The sequence below is a fragment of the Hoplias malabaricus genome, chromosome 17, assembly GCF_029633855.1.
Source record: "Hoplias malabaricus isolate fHopMal1 chromosome 17, fHopMal1.hap1, whole genome shotgun sequence".
NCBI lineage: Eukaryota > Metazoa > Chordata > Actinopteri > Characiformes > Erythrinidae > Hoplias > Hoplias malabaricus.
Genome location: NC_089816.1, coordinates 5,345,873 through 5,365,041, shown reverse-complemented (window position 1 = coordinate 5,365,041; position 19,169 = coordinate 5,345,873). Strand labels below are relative to the sequence as shown.

Sequence of the window (19,169 nt, the reverse complement as noted above, 5' to 3'; positions counted from 1 at the left end):
ACCGTAGAAAGTTAGCATGCTATAAACATTTGGATCAGATTAGATTTAAATATATTTGGATTTTATATTTCACATATAGTAATTTTTTTTTGTAATTTTACAAATTGTAACATTTCACAACACTTGTGATACTTTTGGCAGATTCACGTAAACAGAATTTTAGAAACGCCTTTTTAGGAGTTTTGAATTGGCTTAAGTTATTAGGACAGGCCTGGTTTGAACTTTGATAAGTCTTTAGCCGTCGTTAGGTTTTTGAATACAGTGGAACCGGACTCGGGCTCGTGCACAGGCGGCGGATCATGGCTCTGGAGAAGTGACTGCACGAGAACACCCTCGTCTCAGCATCACATGACTGACATCATTGTGTGTTGATATAATAGAGCTTTGGACGCGTATACGCGCGCGCGAGTCTGTGTGTTTGTATGTGTGTGCGCGTGCACGAGGGAGTATGTGTAAAGGGGCGTCGTTGCGCTTGAAATATTTAAAAGGGAGCAGGAGCAGTGAAAGAATGTAGGTTAGTGTATCGCAGACACGGCGAAGGGAGGGGAGAGGCTCGCGGTGACCGTGGCTCGACATTTCCACGCCGCGCGCGCCGTAAATTTAGCCACTGAGTTTATTAAGATGGCAAATTGAGTTGCGTGACAAACCAGGGTTTGGGCGGTTTATCCTCTTAGACCCCGCTTGCCTGCTTAGGCAGCAAAGCTGGAGATTGTGTTTGGGCTTCGGGGAAAGACTCCAGACCGGCTCCTAAACCTTTAAGCAAAACATTCTCTTACAACCTTAAAAAAAGGAGAAAAAAAAGGAAAACATAGCACATAGCTGTGAAATGAATGGAGTTACTCGGGTTATTTGGATTCGGAGCTCGTGCTAGCCTACAAACCCGCTTTGAGGAGAAAACTATTTCATTTTCTGAATGGTAGTTATTTTATTGCGGCCATTTTACGGCCATACGTCAATTCAAGCCACGGTTTCCAGCATATATCATCTGTGTATAGCAACCGCTATGCTAGTAATCCTACAGAACTCCCCCCACGTGACCGCCGAGGCTGTCTAATCCTTTTCAGAATCTAGAGAAAGCAGCCTTTCATGGGTTTTTCTTAAGGTGGTATGATCCGAATGCCGAGCCTTTTTCATGTCACCGATGATATTATTTCATTCACACGACGCAGCTTTTTCTCTTTCCCTTTCTCTCAGTCTATCGTGTTCTCTCTCTCTCTCTCTCTCTCTCTCTCTCATCAAAGACAGACACTGAGATCCCGATGAAGCGCCAGTGAAACTCAGAGATCGTAACTCCCGTTGGTCAAGTTCACTTGGCTCTACTTTGAGGAGACTCGAGAAGCGCGCGCCATGTTGTGACGTCATCGCGCGTGTCACGAACCGAGTCTTTTTAGAGATCCGGTAAACAGAAAAAAAGTAATTGAGGGGGGATTAAAGCGCATGCGCAGAGACTGAGCGAGAGAGAGAGAGATGCGGTTTAAATTGATTCTTAAAACTGTTTATGTGAGGGGGGGGGGGGTTGGCTGAGGTAGGGGTGGGGTCGTGGGGTCTGTGGAGATGGCGCCGAAATACTGCTCGACACAACTGCTAGCAAACCGAGCTGAATTCCCTTTTTATAAATACAAGGATAAGGCTGTAATTGTGTGGACATGTTTGAGTGTAAAGTGGTAAACCAATGTCAAAAAATGCTGCATTATTATTTTTTGTTTTCGACATTTTATTTGCCTAGTTCTGTTCCCTGAGTACTTTGTTTTAACGTTATGTAGCTTCTAGCACTTCTAGCATATTTTCAGCATAGTTTAAATGTACTGTTATTCACATTTACTACCGTTACACTGCTTACTTATGACAGGAAACTGCTGAAGTACGCATGCTCAGCATAATCTCACAGTCCGGACTAGCCACAAACAGGACACAAATAGGACCACCCCGAACCACTTCTTCACGAAAAACCCAATCCCATTTCGCTGCCAATTTCCACTCCTCAGCTGCTGATGTTAAAGTAAATCTAAACCCATCCACTGCCGCGGTGTGTACAGGCTCCAGCTCATTCCGCCCCTTTAATAAACAAGATGCTAAAATGGCGTCTTACTCACTGTCAAGTTCAAGTTGTGTTAGTGACTCGAGGCTAGAGCCGGAGCTCAGACTCAGTCAGAAGATTATTCATGAAAGAAGAGATGGATTCGGGTCTCCGTTTGGTCACATTTCGTAACTTTTTTAATTTCAGTCAAAACTTAGGTTCACATTTCATCATGAATAGTTTGTTCAACAAACAAACCGACAAACAATAGTCTTACTTTAAAAAGTACAGGGTTCATCTCCGTTGCTAATTTAAACGAATAAGCGCTGAAAATGAAGCGTCATTCACCCCGAACGTGGCACAGTGACACAGTTCATCAGCTCAAATTCTGCTTTTCAGGAATATCTCGCTGCGTGACCCATTTCTTCCAGAAAGTGTTACAACATCACATTCAAGCTGCTCTTGCACATCAGATTTACATCCCAGTCCACGGCTTATGGTACAGTGAGGGTGGCTGAAATAAACATTTATTTCTTTTAAATTAAGGTATAGAAAATAGCTTATAAAACATAGACTCATAAAATTATTTAAATAAAAGTATTTGATATATCACTGTTGCTCGCGAGGTACTGTATTTGTTTACATTATTCTTTTTTTTCTTTTCATCTTCAAAAGTAGTGCTGGTGGTCTGAAATCGTAAGCACAATATATCTGTGAATGCATAATATTTCATTCTCAAAAAATAGGTTACAATGCAATGCTGTAACTCTTTGTGCCACTGAACATTTTTCCCCCTCATGAAACATATTTCTGTTCACTCTCAAGACTAAAAATCCCATTCACACATAATTCTTCTGGAAATGCTGTTCACATAAAACAAGCAAATGTGTAATCAGACTCTTCTATATGTAACACCACAGTACTCATGACGAATAACACTCTTAGAAGCACATTTAAAGAACTACATTTAAAACAATGCAAACTGACAGACAAAAGAAAAGTTTTATTTGAGATTACCGTGTGGTGACAGTTCATTGTTCTGCTTGGTAACATTTAAACACAAACTTGCATCCACAAAGACAGTGCTGAAACCATCAAAATGGAGTACCATACTGACTCGAATGGCGTCTTTAACACTGTCACGCGAGATAAAAAAGTTCACGGATGAAAGCTATGCTGTTGCATAACACGTGAGAATCTGATGCCCACTGGCCTTCTCCAGGTTGTAGCTATCGCTGCTTAAAGAAATGCAGTTCTATCCTCTGCTAAGAGTAAAACAAACCAAATAATAGTACACAAAGAAGTTAATTTTGGATCAAAATTAGAATCACAGCCAGCAGCGCTTCAGAACTTCTTCCTCTCAATGTCTGCTGCATGTATCAATGCCCTCAAGAGCTTATAGAACTTGAATAACCTAAAATATTCTAACCTTTAGAGAAAAAAAAAAAGAAGTCAATCAATTATATTCATAGGTGATATTTTTTGTGCTCCATGTAAGACACATTTATTGGTTAAAAAAAGATACAATCGCGTCAAGGAAGCTTTTAGAGTTGATGAGCTTTCAATGTTAAGCTGGTTATTATGACCCAAAACTGTACAATCTTGTTAGAAAAACATTTTCCATAAATATCATTTAAGATTCGGCTCTCTGACCGATAATTAAATTACAAATCGATAAATATGGCATCATGGATATGTATTTACATCGGTATTAACAAAAGGCAACGTTATATTCAAAGGTAACAATCGTAACCTACTACCACATTTCTCCATCTCAAAAAAAAAAACGGACGTGGACAACAGATTCGACTCCATCAAACAAGGAAATACATTCACGAGTAGGCTATATACTTATTTAGGATTTATTCTTTTTTTCTTTTTTTTTGTCGTTGTTGTTCAAGTTCAAGACAAAGACTTTGGCACGTTTCTTAAGACTGTTCGAAGGTTTTTTTTTTTTTAAACAATCAATCCAAAGGTGACACGGGGCGCCACCGATATAAAAACACCGTGAAATATTTTTCCTTTTTTCCTTTATTTTTTTTTTTTAAATAAACTTCTGAGAAAATACATAAAATGAAAAATAAAATAATCATCTGAAATCTGTAAAGTAAAACGGAAAACCATTTCATTTATTTCTTAGAAAGTGTCGTTTTTTTTATTATTATTATTTATGTTAATTTCCTTTCCTTTCCTCGCACTCGGAATAAAAGTCAGATTTTGGAAAATCCTGAGAATGGACGAGGCCATGGCGAACTCTCGCGTCTCTTCACGTTCTTCTGTGTCAAATTTGTTCACCGTGGTGTGAATGGTTGTTGTTGTAGTTGTTGTTGTTGTAGTTGATGCTGCTGTTGCTGCTCTATTTTTAAAGGTTTTCTTAAACCTTTTGGTCCGTATTGAGAGTTTCTGCGCGTAGCTTCAAACGTACCATTCGTTGAAGTTGGGCGCCAGTCCTTCGCTGTGTGCCGCCGCCGCTGTGCTCTGGATCGCGGACGGGGGGGTTTTGGTGGGGTCCTCCGCACTGGCCGACACCAGAACCGGCGGCGTGGACGACTCGTAGCCCGAACTGGCCGCTGGTGACGATTCTGAGCCTTGCGACTCGTGTACCTGATTAATCACAATAGTTCAGAAGAGTTAAGTGATGGCACACACACTGATCATCTTCAGTTCTGATTATAGCACATTCATCACACTCTTAAAAGCTACATGTGTATGTACTCAGCTTGGGTCTGTTTTAAAAAATACACAATAATGCACGCAGCTCCAAGAAACTGGTGTTTTTACATTTTCTTTTTGAAGCCAGACACAACGACGGTACAAACACAAAAGGTGGGTTGGTGTTGGATTATTGGAAGACTCCAGAGTGTTTCCCTCCACTCACTCCTGTCAGTTCTGGAAATCGTAATGACAACTGCAAACAGTGGTTTGTTTATATTCGTGCCGTCGTTGACCAGACAAATAAAAAACTACGTGTTTGTATTTAGTTGCCTGTTGTTATGATAGAGCTGGAGCCTGGATGTATCTTGTATTTCTAGACTGGTGTTGTGATAGAGTTGACAGATAAATGGAGCAGTAATTCCAGGTGTATTTACCTTCATGTGTTTCCTGAGAGAGCTTGGGTGCGTGTAGGACTTGTCGCACACTTTGCAGATGTATGGCTTGTCGGAGGTGTGCACGTGCATGTGCTTTTTCCTGTCGCTGCTGTTTGCAAATCGCCTGTCGCAGCCATCGAACTCGCACTTAAATGGTTTCTCGCCTAAAAACACAGAGAAGCAACACGCATTTTATAAGAGCATGCATTTCCACAGCCGGCGTTTCTCTAAAGACGTTTCTGCATCCCGTTATGTAATATGTAAAATCGCTTTCAACAGGCTACTACTACCAGACCAAAGTTAGCAGACCCTGATACTAACTTGCAATAATGGTGGCAAGCAAAGCCTGGTTTGAACGCGATTTTCTTAAGCACCAGAGAGGAATTCATAATTAACTTGGCACTCCCCAACAAATACACACCATCTTACTTTTTAACGTCCAAATTGTGCTTTAGAACTGCTTTCTGTGAGCGAGCCACCGCCACCTAATTGCCAAACCGTAGCCATTTTCAACAGCTTGCTTTACATTGCGTGTGATTCTCACAAGTAACGGGTCATCGATTTCCACACAGATCCATCAAGGAAGGGGCCATCAGACTAAAATGTAATTTGCCCACTTCACACTTCCACACAAACATTTAACGTTTCTGTCGTTTTTTTTGTCATGGATTCGCGAAACTCACCAAGCAACGACACATTCTGTTAACAACTTTAAGCCCCAGTCGCGAGGAGAAGCTCTAGAAATGAAAGAAACAGACATTCACAAAAAGAGGAGGAAAAAAAAAACGCCAGACAAAAGGTCTTTGGCTCTTGTCTCGGGTAAAATAAACCCGACTTGTGCATGTTATTTCCACGCACTTTTTAAAAACATGTTGCTCAGACCAAAACAGAAAGCATGCGGCCTCGGAGGCCCGAGTGTTTACATCTCAAAGAAATAGTGGGGGGGGGGGGTTCTTCAGTAAAACGGTACCGTTCGACGTTAAAGGCTTTTTCTCTAAAACTGAACCCTGCTTTGGATGTTTCTGTAAATAACAGCTTTACAAATACCACCGGGATTGATTATTCTTGCTATTCCTAATGCACAGTCCCACTTCCGTCCGAATTATTCTGCAGCCGAGTGAAAACAACCCAGTCTGTTTGAGCACTAGCAGCGTAGGCCTGACCCCCAACTTCATCTACGGAGTCTACTCCTCAGCATTCCTCGTTCAGAAACAGCACACCTACCTGTATGCGTCCTCTTGTGGATTTTCAAATTCTCCGACCTCGCGAATATTTTCCCGCAGCCGGGGAAGGGGCAGGGGAAGGGTTTCTCTCCGGTGTGCACGCGAATGTGGTTGACGAGTTTGTATTTGGCCTTGAAGGATTTGCCCTCGCGCGGGCAGTCCTCCCAGTAACAGATGTGGTTGCTCTGCTCGGGCCCGCCGACGTGCTCCATGGACACGTGCGTGACCATCTCGTGCATGGTGCTGAACGTCCTGTCGCACGTCTTCTTGGGCCTGTTGGGCTGCTGGTGCTCGTCTATCCACTTGCAGGAGAGCTCTTGTTTGATGGGCTGCCGCATGTAACGGAAGAAGGCGCCCGGGCCGTGGTGCGGGGGCACGTTCATGCCCACGTTCACGTTGAGCGCGTGGTTGTAGTTATGCAGCGGGGCTGATGCAGCGGCGGCGGCCGCCGCAGCGTAAGGGTCGGCGCGCGGGCTCGCCACGGGCCGGTAAGGGTCGGGCCGGCCGAAAAGGTCCGTGGGCCGCAAGCCCAAATGCATCTGTCCGTTCACCACGTGTGCGCTGGGAGACGCGTGGCCCACGCTCTGCTCGTGCAGCCCGGGGAAAAGCAGATGACCCGCGTTGTCCGCGCCGAAGATCCCGTGCTGCGCGCTGCTGCCGGCCGCCGTCTCGCCGATGCTGCCGGCGCCCCTGTTCCTGAAGAGAAAGTCCCGTGTGGAGTTGAAGGCAGCGCCGCCGTACGAGCCCATCTGGCCGCTGGGGTGATGGGGATGGTGATGGTGGTGGTGGTGGTGCCCGAGCGCCGCCGCGTAGCCGCCGGCCTGCGGCGTGAAAGCGGACGTCTGTCCCGAGGCGATGTCGTGCGCCACGGGGCTGATCTTGAACGCGGCGGAGTGCGCCGAGGAGTCGCCGAAAGCTCCGAGCCCCAGACCGGGGTCGCGGTTGCTGAGCTCATGGTGGCGCGGTGTACCGAAGCCCCCGAGTGACGGGAACTGCGGACCGCTGTCGAGGAGCATCGTCATTCGGGATCGAGTGACAAAAGCGCAGGGAGGAGAAGAGAGATTGGAAACCCCAGGTTAGCGGAGGGAACTTCTCCAAAGGAGAGCGAAAAAAAATCAATCGAATCAACACAAACCCCGCGGTTCAGCCTCGACAGCTAAAGCAAAACTAAAGAGTTGGGCGCGGAGACGCGACCGGAGCGAAGGAGGGAGACGGAGGAGAGGAGCGGGAGAAGAAGCCTGGAAGAGCCCAGTTTAACGCAGTGAAAGTTCAGCAGACGCAAGCGGCGGGGGAAAAAAACAGCCAGTGTTCAGTCCCTAAACCTAAAAGAGGCACCGAAGTTCTCAGCGAGAAAAAGGGAATATTCCGCGGAGGAGCGCGCGCACTCCGTTCAGAGTGGGATCCGTGAGAACCGGAATCAAACTTTTTCCCCCACTCTCCGCGCCAATGATGTCCTTGGACTGATAAAGTCAATCACTCACTCCTCGCACATAAATGAGCTCGGGAGGCAGGTCCGCTCGGGCCAATGGTAAGCGCGGCTCGCTCCGACTCACGTGACTACTGCGCTGCGCGTTCATTGGGCGCGCGGCGGCTGATTGGCAGCGTTGGCGATTGAAAATGGCACTTGGCCTCGGCGGGTCGCTGTGATTGGTCGGCGCGGTGTTATTGTGCAGGTGAGGCGTGCGGGGCCGCTCGCGCGAATGTGCCGCCCCTCAGCACGCCAGCTGCTCGGAAAAAAAAGAAGAAAAAAAACGGGAGAGAAAAGTTACAGAAGCTTGTCTCAGACACTAGTTGCTGAGACTTGTGCTATATTTTACTCTTATTTTGCTCGTCGCCACTTGCTCTCCAGGGGTTTTTATACGACCACGATGTTTTGTTTGATTTTAAATCAGCGGAAGGTTTCCTACTGGAAAGAGCGAGAGGTTCATATTGACGCCTTTAATATTCAACGTCATCAGGCGATTACAGGCTGTGTTTTATGAGAATTACTGAAACACGTCGACACTATATTTTCATCCAATGAAATTGAGCTATAGTCAAATTAAAGTATAATACACTGAAGTTAGCAACGTAACAAACTAATAAACAAAACAATAATCTATCTATCTATCTATCTATCTATCTATCTATCTATCTATCTGTCTGTCTGTCTATCTGTCTATCTATCTGTCTGTCTGTCTACCCGAACCCCAACTCTGGTTTATTTCGGCCTTTATTTTGTTTATTAAACGGCGGTTCTGGCTCAGGTCCGAATCTCTCTCCCTCTCTCTCTCTCTCTCTCTCTCTCCTTCTCTCTCTCTCTCTCTGTCGCAGTGCTTTGGGGAAAGGGGGGCGGTTTGTGAAACGTTACGCAGGGCGCAGGAATAAAAGACAGAAAGAAAGGTGGCAGTAATTGTAATACCTCCTGAGTTCTCTCTCTTCTGGTTTTTGCCCCCCCCCCCCCCCCCCCCCCCCCCCCTCCTTTACCAGAAGCTCACGCTATTGAGCGCGCTTTTCTCGCCACTGGACGCAGAAAACTCGCTCAAGTTCAGAGGCGCGCGGATCCGTTCCCACGCGCTGCCCCTCACTGTCCGCGCCTCACAAAAAAAACTAAGCCGAGCGCACTGCCATCCGCCTCGAATCACAGCCGCCTGCCATCCGCGCGCGCACCGCCGCCACCGGCTCCGCGCTCGCCGTGACCTTAACGTCAGACCGAGGTGAGTTTACTGCGCTCAGTTCGCTCGCTTCTGATTCTCGGTCTCTCTGTTTACGAAGTGGAGTGAGCTGTGGTGTGTGTGTGTGTGTGTGTGTGTGTGTGTGTGTATGTGTTGGATGCTTTGGAAAAAGAGGTGAACATATTTCTCAGATATTACTGAGACCTCATACACTCTTCCACAGGCACCGATTCTTCTGGAAAAGATGTGAGGCATGTCCTAACAGTGCACTCCTCCAAACCCACTCATTTATGCTCAGGGTTGTCGAATAAAGGCAGGGTATATCTGGGGTATTTAAGGTGAGGGCGCGGGATGCTGCGTTTGATGAAAATCCCACAGAGCAGAAAAAAAGTGTAAAATTTAAAGGGGAACGGTAACAGAACACACACACTCTCCTTCTGCTCAGTTTCATATATCTCCCCCAAACCCCTCCTCTCCTTTCTCTCTCTCTCTCTATCTCTCTCTCTCTCTCTCTCTCTCTCTCTCTCTCTCTCTCACACACACACACACTCACGTACATACACTTTGATGGCGACCTTTTTGAAGTTTGACAGAGAGTAACTTTACGTTTTATTCTCGTTAATTTACGGGCTATATATATTAATATATATATATATATATGTGTGTGTGTGTGTGTGTGTGTGTGTGTGTGCACGTTTGTAAAAAGAGAATGAGTTACTACTCCAGTGCAGATATTTGTGACTGGAATAGTGTGTGTGTGTGTGTGTGTGGAGTGGCGTGTACTAAAATGTAGCTGGTGCTAAAGTCATGGCGTATTCTTCGTCTTGTACTTTTCCCAATATTTTAGACTCAAACAAATCAATCGAAATAATGACCTAAAATGACCTTGTAGAGGACGTGCCTCTGAAGCAGTTCGGTTCGGTCCAGTCTCGCGGTAGTGACTGAAAAAGCACATTTTCTGTTTGTGGGGAAGCTTCTAAAATGACTATTAGAAAAAAAGTTTATAATTCATTTTAATAAAATTGTGAGCGACTACATTTCGGACTTAATTCAATCCTCAGTTATACGTCTGTTATTTACAGTCAACAAGTAGTTTACACTCTTTTAGAATCAAATATATAAACCCCACATTCTATTATGGTATTGATTTAATAAACAGTTCTGTCCTGGTGATGGTATAATAATCATTTTATGAATGTATATTATTATTATTATTATTTACAAGATTTAATTATTATTATTGTTAATAGTAGAAGTAGTAAATAATAATAATAATAATAATAATATAAATGCTGCAGTTGTTTTAAATGTGAAACGAGTGTGTAATTCATGAGACCATAAACTGACCGTGGCCCACCACTCATGGGCATGCGCAGGAGAGCACAGCTTTATTAGATAAACGACTAGCTGCTCAGCTGAAAGCCATTATATCAAATGAAAGTTGTACACAACTTTTTGTCCAGCCATTAACCAATGAACTATTGCTCTTTGAGATTTACTTCCGGTTTCGTGGGGCGTGTTAAACAGGGTCAGCGGCGTTATTCCTCCTTTATTACTAAAGTATATTAATATGGAAATATTGCTATAGTTTTCAGCCAGTGGATCACTGTCTGTTCATCAGTGAAACTCTCTGCTCAGCTGTAAACCCAGCAGCCACCAGAACCAAATCCCAGGTTTGGAACAGAAATGGAACCAACTTATTTTCCAAAGTGACTGGCCAAATGCACATTTCTGATTCCGCTGGGCATTCCACAGGTGAGAGAGGGAGAGGGAGAGTGGAGGAGTCTCCTGTGAAAGCCAGTGTAATGCATCTCCTTCTGGAAATGTCTGCGTCTGTGTTTAAGGCATGCACCCGATTCACTTTAACACACACAGTGATGTACAGTCACACAGAGTCCATACACTGAACATCCAGTTAAATATTTACACAATATATCAGTCGTAGAACAGGTGGCGCTCAACTTTACAAAACACACACACACACACACACATGCCTGTTACTACTGCATATGCACTGAAGAGATCAATGCAGTTTATAAGCAGCCAGATTTGTTTTTGTGTTTATTTGATGCTGGAAACTGCACAGTGTGACACACTCAGCTTCACAGGGACGAGTTTAAGGCTCAAGGTTTGTTTCTCCACTGAAGCACGTGTTTGATCTTCATTTGAAATTTTGGGAACAGTATTTGAGTCCACAGTTCAGCAGGTGTCTGTATTAAAGTTGTGTGGAGGTGAATTTATGGTTTATTTTGTTTTCAGAAGAACAACTGGTAAAAGTCTAAAATGGGAATTTTCACGTAATTAATGCCCAAAGCTTTAGCATCGTATTCACTTGTAGAACACCACAACTATGACCTCCACTTTGTCCTGCTTCATTCACTTCATTTCCAAATGACTTTTGTTCAGAAAAGTGTCCTGTTCTCGCTGACTGCATCACACAAGTACACTTCGAGAAAAAGCATTAGAAAATGATATTGTAAAATGCCCTGGATTTTGTGAGTAAACATTTTCCTTCTTTTTTCCAGGAGGACCTGATGGAGAGCAGCGGAACAGTGGGAGAAGTGTGGAGGTGGCGTGTGACCAGGAGTGGAGGGGGATTTTTCAGAAGAGGCATAGTTTGTGGTTGACTCAACAGTGTTGGGGGGCTCTGCAGGGTTTGGACGAGGTGATGGACAGCTCTCTTAAAGCCAGCTCTCTCATATTTTTGTTGATTGCAGCCGTGTTGCATGGGGCTGATGTTATGATGTTAGGTTAAGCCCTAGCTCCAGCGTTTGTAGTAGTATCACTGTCATGACTCAATACATGTGAAATGTAACATCCATGAATGTTTTTTTTTTTGCTGCTGTTGTGGTTGCAGAGTGAAGATCGCTGGCTTGATTTATTGGCTTGAGTCCTCAAAGTGTCTGAACACAAGTTTAGTTCAGCTTTGTTATCACTTTCTTTCTCGGCAGGAAAATAAATACAAATCATGCAGAATTTTCAGCTTGAAATAGAAGTAATTAGACTGTGACCTGGGGCTTACATCACTGTGTTCCTCAGAGAAACGGTCATCATTAAAAAACTACAGCTTTTACTGTAGATACTTTAAAATATTATTATTAACTGTAATTAATATTATCACTCATGTGTTCCTTGTCGTAAAATAACAAGCAAAATAAATTTTTGCTGCAGTAAAAACGCACATTTTTGGTTGTGGATTTCTTGTTTACGATTTTCAAATGTTGCTGAATATTTTGCTGTTCGTAGATTACAGTTTAATTTAGAATTTAGAGATTTTTTTAAAAATTAGAAATGTAGCTTACGAACACGACTGGATCGAAGGCGAAAGAACACGAGCGTATCTCTCGTGCAGACGGTAAATACTCTGTGCTTTATTTATTTATTTATTTGTTTATTTTTAAATCCTATTCCAGACAAAGGTGAAAACGTCCGATTACAGTCGAATTAAAAAAATAAAATAAAAATAGAAGAGCGTGTTAATTACGTAGTAATTACATCACTTCCAGAGGTCTACCGCGCGTCGTTGGAGAGCTGCAAATAAATCTTCATGGCCTGAGATGAACTGTATTTGATTATGGGCTATTACAGACTCTAATCATTTTATCTTGTTCTTACACAAACGCACGAGCGCGGAGGGAGGGGTGGTGATGAAGATGATGCTCGTGCACAGAGAACAGTGTGGAGTTAGGCCTTTATAGTGTCTCTAATAAGGCTCGGTACTGAGGTGTTTATTTGGGGGGGGGGGGGGTGGGGGGGGGGGAATAAATAAATATTAAGGACCGAGGATCGAGAAAGGCAAACCCACTTGACACCGTCTAAACTGTTCCCTGTTTCCCAAATAAGAAAGAGAAATTCATGCTGCTCTCTAAGCATTTAATTAATTATTCATGTCCAAAAAAATAATAAACATAAAATACAGTTAATAATGAAAAACTAATACAGAGTGTATTGCTATGGCTTTAATATAATGGGGGCGTAACGTGTAAAAACTGGTGATCGAATGCTATTAGTGCATCTCAGAAACCTTAATTTGTCCCAGTGTTTTACTGCACACTCAGCTCTTAGTTGTTGAAGTGGGGAACTGGGCCACACTCGCTTATGTAAAATCTTTTTTTTTTCCTGTGGCATGAAGCTAGCCCACCTTAAAGCTAAAAGAGAATTCATTAGGATCATGTTTTGTCCATATTTCTCCGTGGATCTTTTCAGTGCCAGTTCTCTCCTTGTCTCTCTCTTTTTCTTTATTTTTTTTTTTTTTTACAACGTCCCACTTGTGTTGGATTTGAAAAATAGCCAAGGCTGCGTGTCCAAACCGAGTCTATTAGAGTCCTACGTTAAGGCTAAGAAGAACTTGGAAGTAAAGAAAAAGAAGAAACGAGAGTGTCATCGTCCTGAAATCGTGCCAAGCTTAATTTGTCTGGTGTCCACTGAAGAAAGAGATGATTTTAAGTGCGGTGTTTGCCAAATATCATAAATGAAAGTTGATTCCATTTGTATTATTCCTAGTAGAATGTTATATATTTATTTCTCGCCCCAAAAACTTTTGAGAGCGTACGGGAGCAGCGCGTCTGTAACCACTTGCTATTCTCGTTTTCCCCCCTCGATTTTTGGCGAGATTTCCCCCATTTCTTTTCAGAGCCCAGCTCCAAATCTTCCCGCATTATTCTTGTAGTAGGACGGCGACGTCTAAGATGTTCAACCATGAGATATTTTGCAAGTTGTAATCTGACGCCTTGAAGTCAAAGAGGCGGCGATATTCGGCGGCGTATAAGCGGCACATATCAAAGCGTTTTCACTGCGAGATTTGAAAAACGGAGTCGTGTGGTGAACGCCTGCGTGTCCCTTTTTAAAACAAACCCAGTCGCTGTCAATCACCGGGCATTCCAACCAATCCCCAAGCGCCCTTTTTTTTAAACCCAGGTTTGCCTGCTGTGCTTTTATATTGCAGCCCGGCCTTGGTTCGGAGCATTTTTTTTACTTACTACCACGGTTATTGCCACAAATCAAGAGGGCAAAGTGAAATGGGAATGGGACTCGCAGCGGCTTTAACGAACTCGGCTCCGATTCGTGCGCTCGCGACGTTCACGGCCGAGAGCCGCACGTGCAGATGATACACGCGGGCAGGGGGGGCCAAATGGGCCACGCTGTTTTGTAGGTGAAAAACCTCGAGGTTCGGTTGGCTTCTTTTTCGCAGACCCACAGCCACCAGTAACTGAGCACCAAATAACAACAATGACGAGCCTGTCGAGGTTTAGCGGCTGCCCTCTTTCCTGCGTCAACCCCGGGGAGAGCAATAGTGAAGCCAGTGTGGTGCTGCCGCCACCTTTGGCAGGGGAGCACATGGGGCACCCCACTGGCGCATCCTTAAAACTCTGCCCCTCGCACAATCTGCGAGATTTCCCCGAGACGAGGGCAGCCGCATATGTTGACCACTCCGTGCCCCACTTTGCAGACACGGGCTACACCGGCAACCGCTTAGAAAGCAGTCCTAGGGGCATTATCATTGGGACAAATGTGTCAGGAGCGGCCATGCCACCCGTAGCCGATCAACTGGCGCCGAGAGCCAATCAACACGCCTCAATTGGAAGGTACCGTGACCTGGGCGGCTATAGGGATGGCAGAAGCCACGCGTTCTTCGCCACATACCAAGAGCAGGCCCACGGCTCCGCAGACCTCAGCGGCCAAGTCATGCTGGGTCTCCCGGGCGAGATTCTCTCGCGGACGCACCCCTACGGCCAAGCTCACCCTCGGGCCAGCGGCCAGCAGCTGGTCACACAGTTCCTGGGGCTCTACAAGCCGCTGAACATGGCGGTCCCGCGGGCAGGCGGGGCCAGCGACGCGTTCCTCAGGTGCTCCCGGCAGAGCCTCGCCCACGAGCTCGTGTGCAAGTGGCGGGACGGCCGCGAGGGCAAGCCTCCCTGCGCCAGGACCTTCGGCACCATGTACGAACTCGTCACGCACGTGACCATCGAGCACGTCGGCGGACCCGAGCACGTCCCCGAGTACGTGTGCCACTGGGAGAACTGCCCCAGAGACAGGAAGCCCTTCAAAGCCAAATACAAGCTGGTCAACCACGTCAGAGTGCACACGGGCGAGAAGCCCTTCCCCTGTCCCTTCCACGGCTGTGAAAAAGTGTTCGCCCGCTCTGAGAACCTCAAGATTCACAAGAGAACGCACACAGGTTAGTCCAGTCATAAATAATAATAATAATAATAATAATAATAATAATAATAATAAATGTCCATCAAAAACTATTGCACATTTTTAAAATTTTCAGAATTTTTTTAGAAAATACCGTTTTTTTTGTTTGTTTTTTGTAAATAAAATTATTTTTTCCTTTTTTTTTTAACTCTCGCTCTTACTTTTCTTTGAGTTGAAAATCACTGGCTTTTACACGTTCAGTAAAATTAAGATGTATTAGAACTTTAGGTGGAGAAACCGATGCTGAAATATTTATTTCAACTTACAGAAGCTTATCTTTTGAACGTTCCATTCGCTCCGTGACTGCTTTAGCCTGGCGTTTAATAATAAAACAAGCACTCAGCACTTTCCGAGGCGCTGTGTCCTCTTTCAGCGCAAACGAGCCCCACTCTTATATCAGAAGGGCTTTAGTGATTAACGGTCAGTAGTAAGTTAGTGGTGTGTAACGGGCGCGGGTGTGTGTTCTGCTGGGTTTGATGGCTGCACTGCAGCAGTTCAGAAGGCACTTCTCAGGGCCAGATGTGTTTGGGTGGCTCTCATTCATGCAGCGAAATAAATAAATAAATCGCGGGACACCGGAGAGCTGTGACGTAGCACTGACGCTGCAGTAGGAACGGCTGCGCGCTCCCGCGAGGTGCTCGCTCCCGACTCAGCGAGCACACCATCCTCGGGTAGAACTGACGTCATACCCTTCCTAAAAATACTAGTCTCTGCTGAATAACGGAGGAATCTACGGTGTCTTTTTATCCTAATGTTATAAATGATTTAAAGCCTGTAGAAATACAACGAAAATTCGTTGGCACGATTTAAACAGAGCACACCACCCCTCTGTCGGATTGGGAGAGTGCCATTCAGCCTCATTCTCTCTCTGAGCGATCACATTCCCTGCAGAGCCCCTTAAGCAAACTTTCAAATGAAAGAAAGGAAATGCTTCAAATTTAAAAAAAAAAAAAAAGAATTCTTAAAGTTTAAGTGAAATCAAAATAGAACTTTTTTTCTTCTTGATCTATTTCTTATTACGTAGGATTCATTGTGCCATGTCATTTAAAAATAATCAAAAGAAAGCTTATGTCTTTGTATTCTTAAATCAAATGTGTAGTGATTTTTCTTCCTTCCTTTAAAGTGCTTTATGACGTGTGATTACGTCACAATGAGCCTGGACTACTTTTTTTAAACCACTCTTCCGAAAAAAAGCCCGCTTTTTAGCACCCAGTACAATTTGAATGGAAATGTCCAGGGTAAGGAAGTGAATTCAGTCTGATTTTAGGATGTAGTTAACCCTTTCTTGAACTGTTTTATTCCTTGTTTAGTACTAGGCCTGGAACCCGAGGGGCCAATGTGACAGATTTTACAGGAGTGAAAAAACAAATCTCACAGTTCACAGTTGAATCAAAAATAATTTGGTATTAAACAGAATATTAATTTGGTGTTTGGTTTTTGCCCAAAATATCATTCATGTCTATCTAGTTCCTATGTACCCTGAGTGGAAATAAAACGTGGGCCCACAGAGTTGCAGTGAATCCGTACAGTGTGTCTAAGAGTGAACCTGATTCGTTTATTTGGGTTATTGTTTTGAACAGATTATTCGGTTCCTTCGTTGTAATTCGATGTTACTAACTTTTTGCCAGTGGAGTATTTGCTCTAAAAACAGTTCTCAGTTCATATAAAACGGTCATGTTATGCTGCATTTGGCGCTCTCTGGTTGTTTCTAATTTTGACCGAGGACCTGTTTTGCCTATTTTGGTCTGCACAGATACACCCAGCTGGGGTCCTAAAGTCGGGATAAAAAGCCAGTGAAAAATCGTAATTTCAGTTTCTCTTGAAAATAGCCGGGAAGCTGTGAACACAGCAGAAGCCTTCAGAGCAGTCCGGGCCCGAATGACGTGTTTCTCCAGCCGTCCTCTCCTAGAGTTTGGGAGAAAAGAGGCGCGTAAACGCTCGTGACTTGTTGAATGCTGAAAGTTGGGCCTCGCTCCCAGTTTCCTTTTTAATCACACAAACAAGCAGCAGGTCTGTCCGGTCCAGAGCAGAGTGGACTGAAGGCGTATGAGAGGATGGGTTGAGGGCTAGAACCCGAGGTCATTTTTTATTATTTTTCTCTCCCTCCTCTGCCCCCTCCCTCTCTGTTTAGGTGAGAAACCGTTCAAATGCGAGTTTGAGGGCTGCACGCGGAGGTTCGCGAACAGCAGTGACCGGAAGAAGCACTCGCACGTGCACTCCAGCGATAAGCCCTACACGTGCAAGGTCAGGGGCTGCGAGAAATGTTACACCCACCCGAGTTCCCTGCGCAAACACATGAAGCTCCACTGCAAGGCCTACGCGGGCAAAGCGGGTGAGGATGCGGAGCACATGCCCGTCGCCTCTCCCGAGGTCACGGAGCAGCCGACCGTCCACTCCCAAGAACCCCCTTCCCCTGAGCCTCTCAGGGAGCCCACCCTCAGCTCGCGCTTCCCCCACACGTTCGACAGCAGCCTGGACTACACGGCGCACAGGCCTCAGACCCTGCTCGAGCCGGTGCTCCTTCACCGGGGCAGCGGCTACCGGACCGAGACTGCTCAGTACCCGTGCAGTCAAGCGAGCCCCACACTCGCGTCCAGCCACAGGACCTTCTCTCCGCACCCTCCTTTCCAAAAGAGCCTCGTGAACGGTTGGTACACTTGCCACGGCGGCGTGGACACTTTCTCGTCCAAGCAGTGTAATGGTGACGTATGATGTGCAGGTGGGGGAGCCATGTCCCTTAGACGCGCATTCAAGCGTTCAAGCTGTACATGACACTGAGCTCGAGAGACGTGGCCTTTGGGCCTTTACTGTCCAGTCCCATGTCCCTGGCTAAATAGCTGTAGTGCAATCTGTTCGCTGTGAGCTTTATCCGTCGTAAACACATGGTCGTTATTGGTATGTTATGGTGAGCTTAACTTGTGTTGGTGATGTTCTTTAACCCGGACCTACTTCACCCTTTACCCTTCTTAGAAAAGCGGTCTACACGCGCTCGGACTCTTCCTGATCGTTATACACAGTCTAAAGATTTTTAAGAGATGAATGATATATGATAATGCTGGTACGTTTCCCCAGGTTTGCGCGCTCCCGGTCAAATGACGTGTTGTGTTCATTTTCAAGTCAAAATAACTACACACATCCTTACATATAGCGCACTATTATTATTCATCGTATTTTAATAAAGTGTTCTGTGCAAAAGTTCTGGCACATTCTATAGTTGATATTTTATTTTCATTATGTAAAGCTCAGCAAATGAAAAGGAAAAATATTTTTAAAAATAAATAAAAAATCATATTTAGCGTCTGACATCTCTCCACTCAGAAAATCAACATAATACGTCTTCTGACTAGGGGTGCCCAAACTTTTGCATACGACATACGACTGTCTAAGAGGATTGTAACCCCTTTGTTTGGAGGTCAACGATTTTTAAAGCTATTTTTTGTTGTTGTTGCAATATCTTTTCTGGTGCAGCGAGAAGAGAAGGCCTCGGGCCTACTGAGGTCTCCATTTCCTTCCCCCAAGACAAGAAAACTTTTGTTGTGACACCACTTTCAGTGTTTATTTATCTGACAGAAAAAATTGATGTTATTTCATGTCATTCATGGGTCCAACATTTTAAAAATAAATACATAAAACCTAAATATTTTAAGTTTTTTTTGTCATTAACCCCCAGTGCATGACAGGAGGCATTCTCCATTGGAGAACTATAATTTTAGGCCATGCTCTTAGAGACCACTCGCCCTCCTTATGTTGACACTATTCCCCAGTTCTGTGAGGGGACAAAAACAAAACAAAAAAACTGAAAACCACACACACACATATAGTTGGATACCATTTACAATCCCACTCCTAGTCTCTCATCAGAATTAAAATGTTTAATTAAAATTGCACTGTATATATACTGTAATATTAATTATGCATTCAAGATTTCATTAAAGTGTTTCCATTCTCTTTGATCAAGCTCAAAGCATTCTTAAAGAAATACGTGCTT

At 44.6% G+C, this 19,169-nt stretch overlaps 2 protein-coding genes across 2 annotated transcripts; one reads left to right on the top strand and one right to left on the bottom strand.

Moving 5' to 3' along the window:
* Positions 1 to 2,225: 2,225 nt before the first annotated feature.
* zic3 (zic family member 3 heterotaxy 1 (odd-paired homolog, Drosophila)) lies at positions 2,226 to 7,802 on the bottom strand. Its single transcript, XM_066649012.1, has 3 exons — positions 6,331 to 7,802; positions 5,107 to 5,270; positions 2,226 to 4,621 (listed from the first exon to the last, which is right to left on the bottom strand). The coding sequence occupies exons 1-3, from the start codon at positions 7,349 to 7,351 to the stop codon at positions 4,433 to 4,435; spliced, it is 1,374 nt and encodes a 457-aa protein (XP_066505109.1). The 5' UTR covers positions 7,352 to 7,802; the 3' UTR covers positions 2,226 to 4,432.
* A 6,233-nt stretch (positions 7,803 to 14,035) lies between these two features.
* zic6 (zic family member 6) lies at positions 14,036 to 18,895 on the top strand. Its single transcript, XM_066649864.1, has 2 exons — positions 14,036 to 15,161; positions 17,313 to 18,895. Exons 1-2 carry the CDS (start codon positions 14,213 to 14,215, stop codon positions 17,891 to 17,893), a joined length of 1,530 nt encoding a protein of 509 aa, XP_066505961.1. The 5' UTR covers positions 14,036 to 14,212; the 3' UTR covers positions 17,894 to 18,895.
* The last annotated feature ends 274 nt before the right edge of the window (positions 18,896 to 19,169 follow it).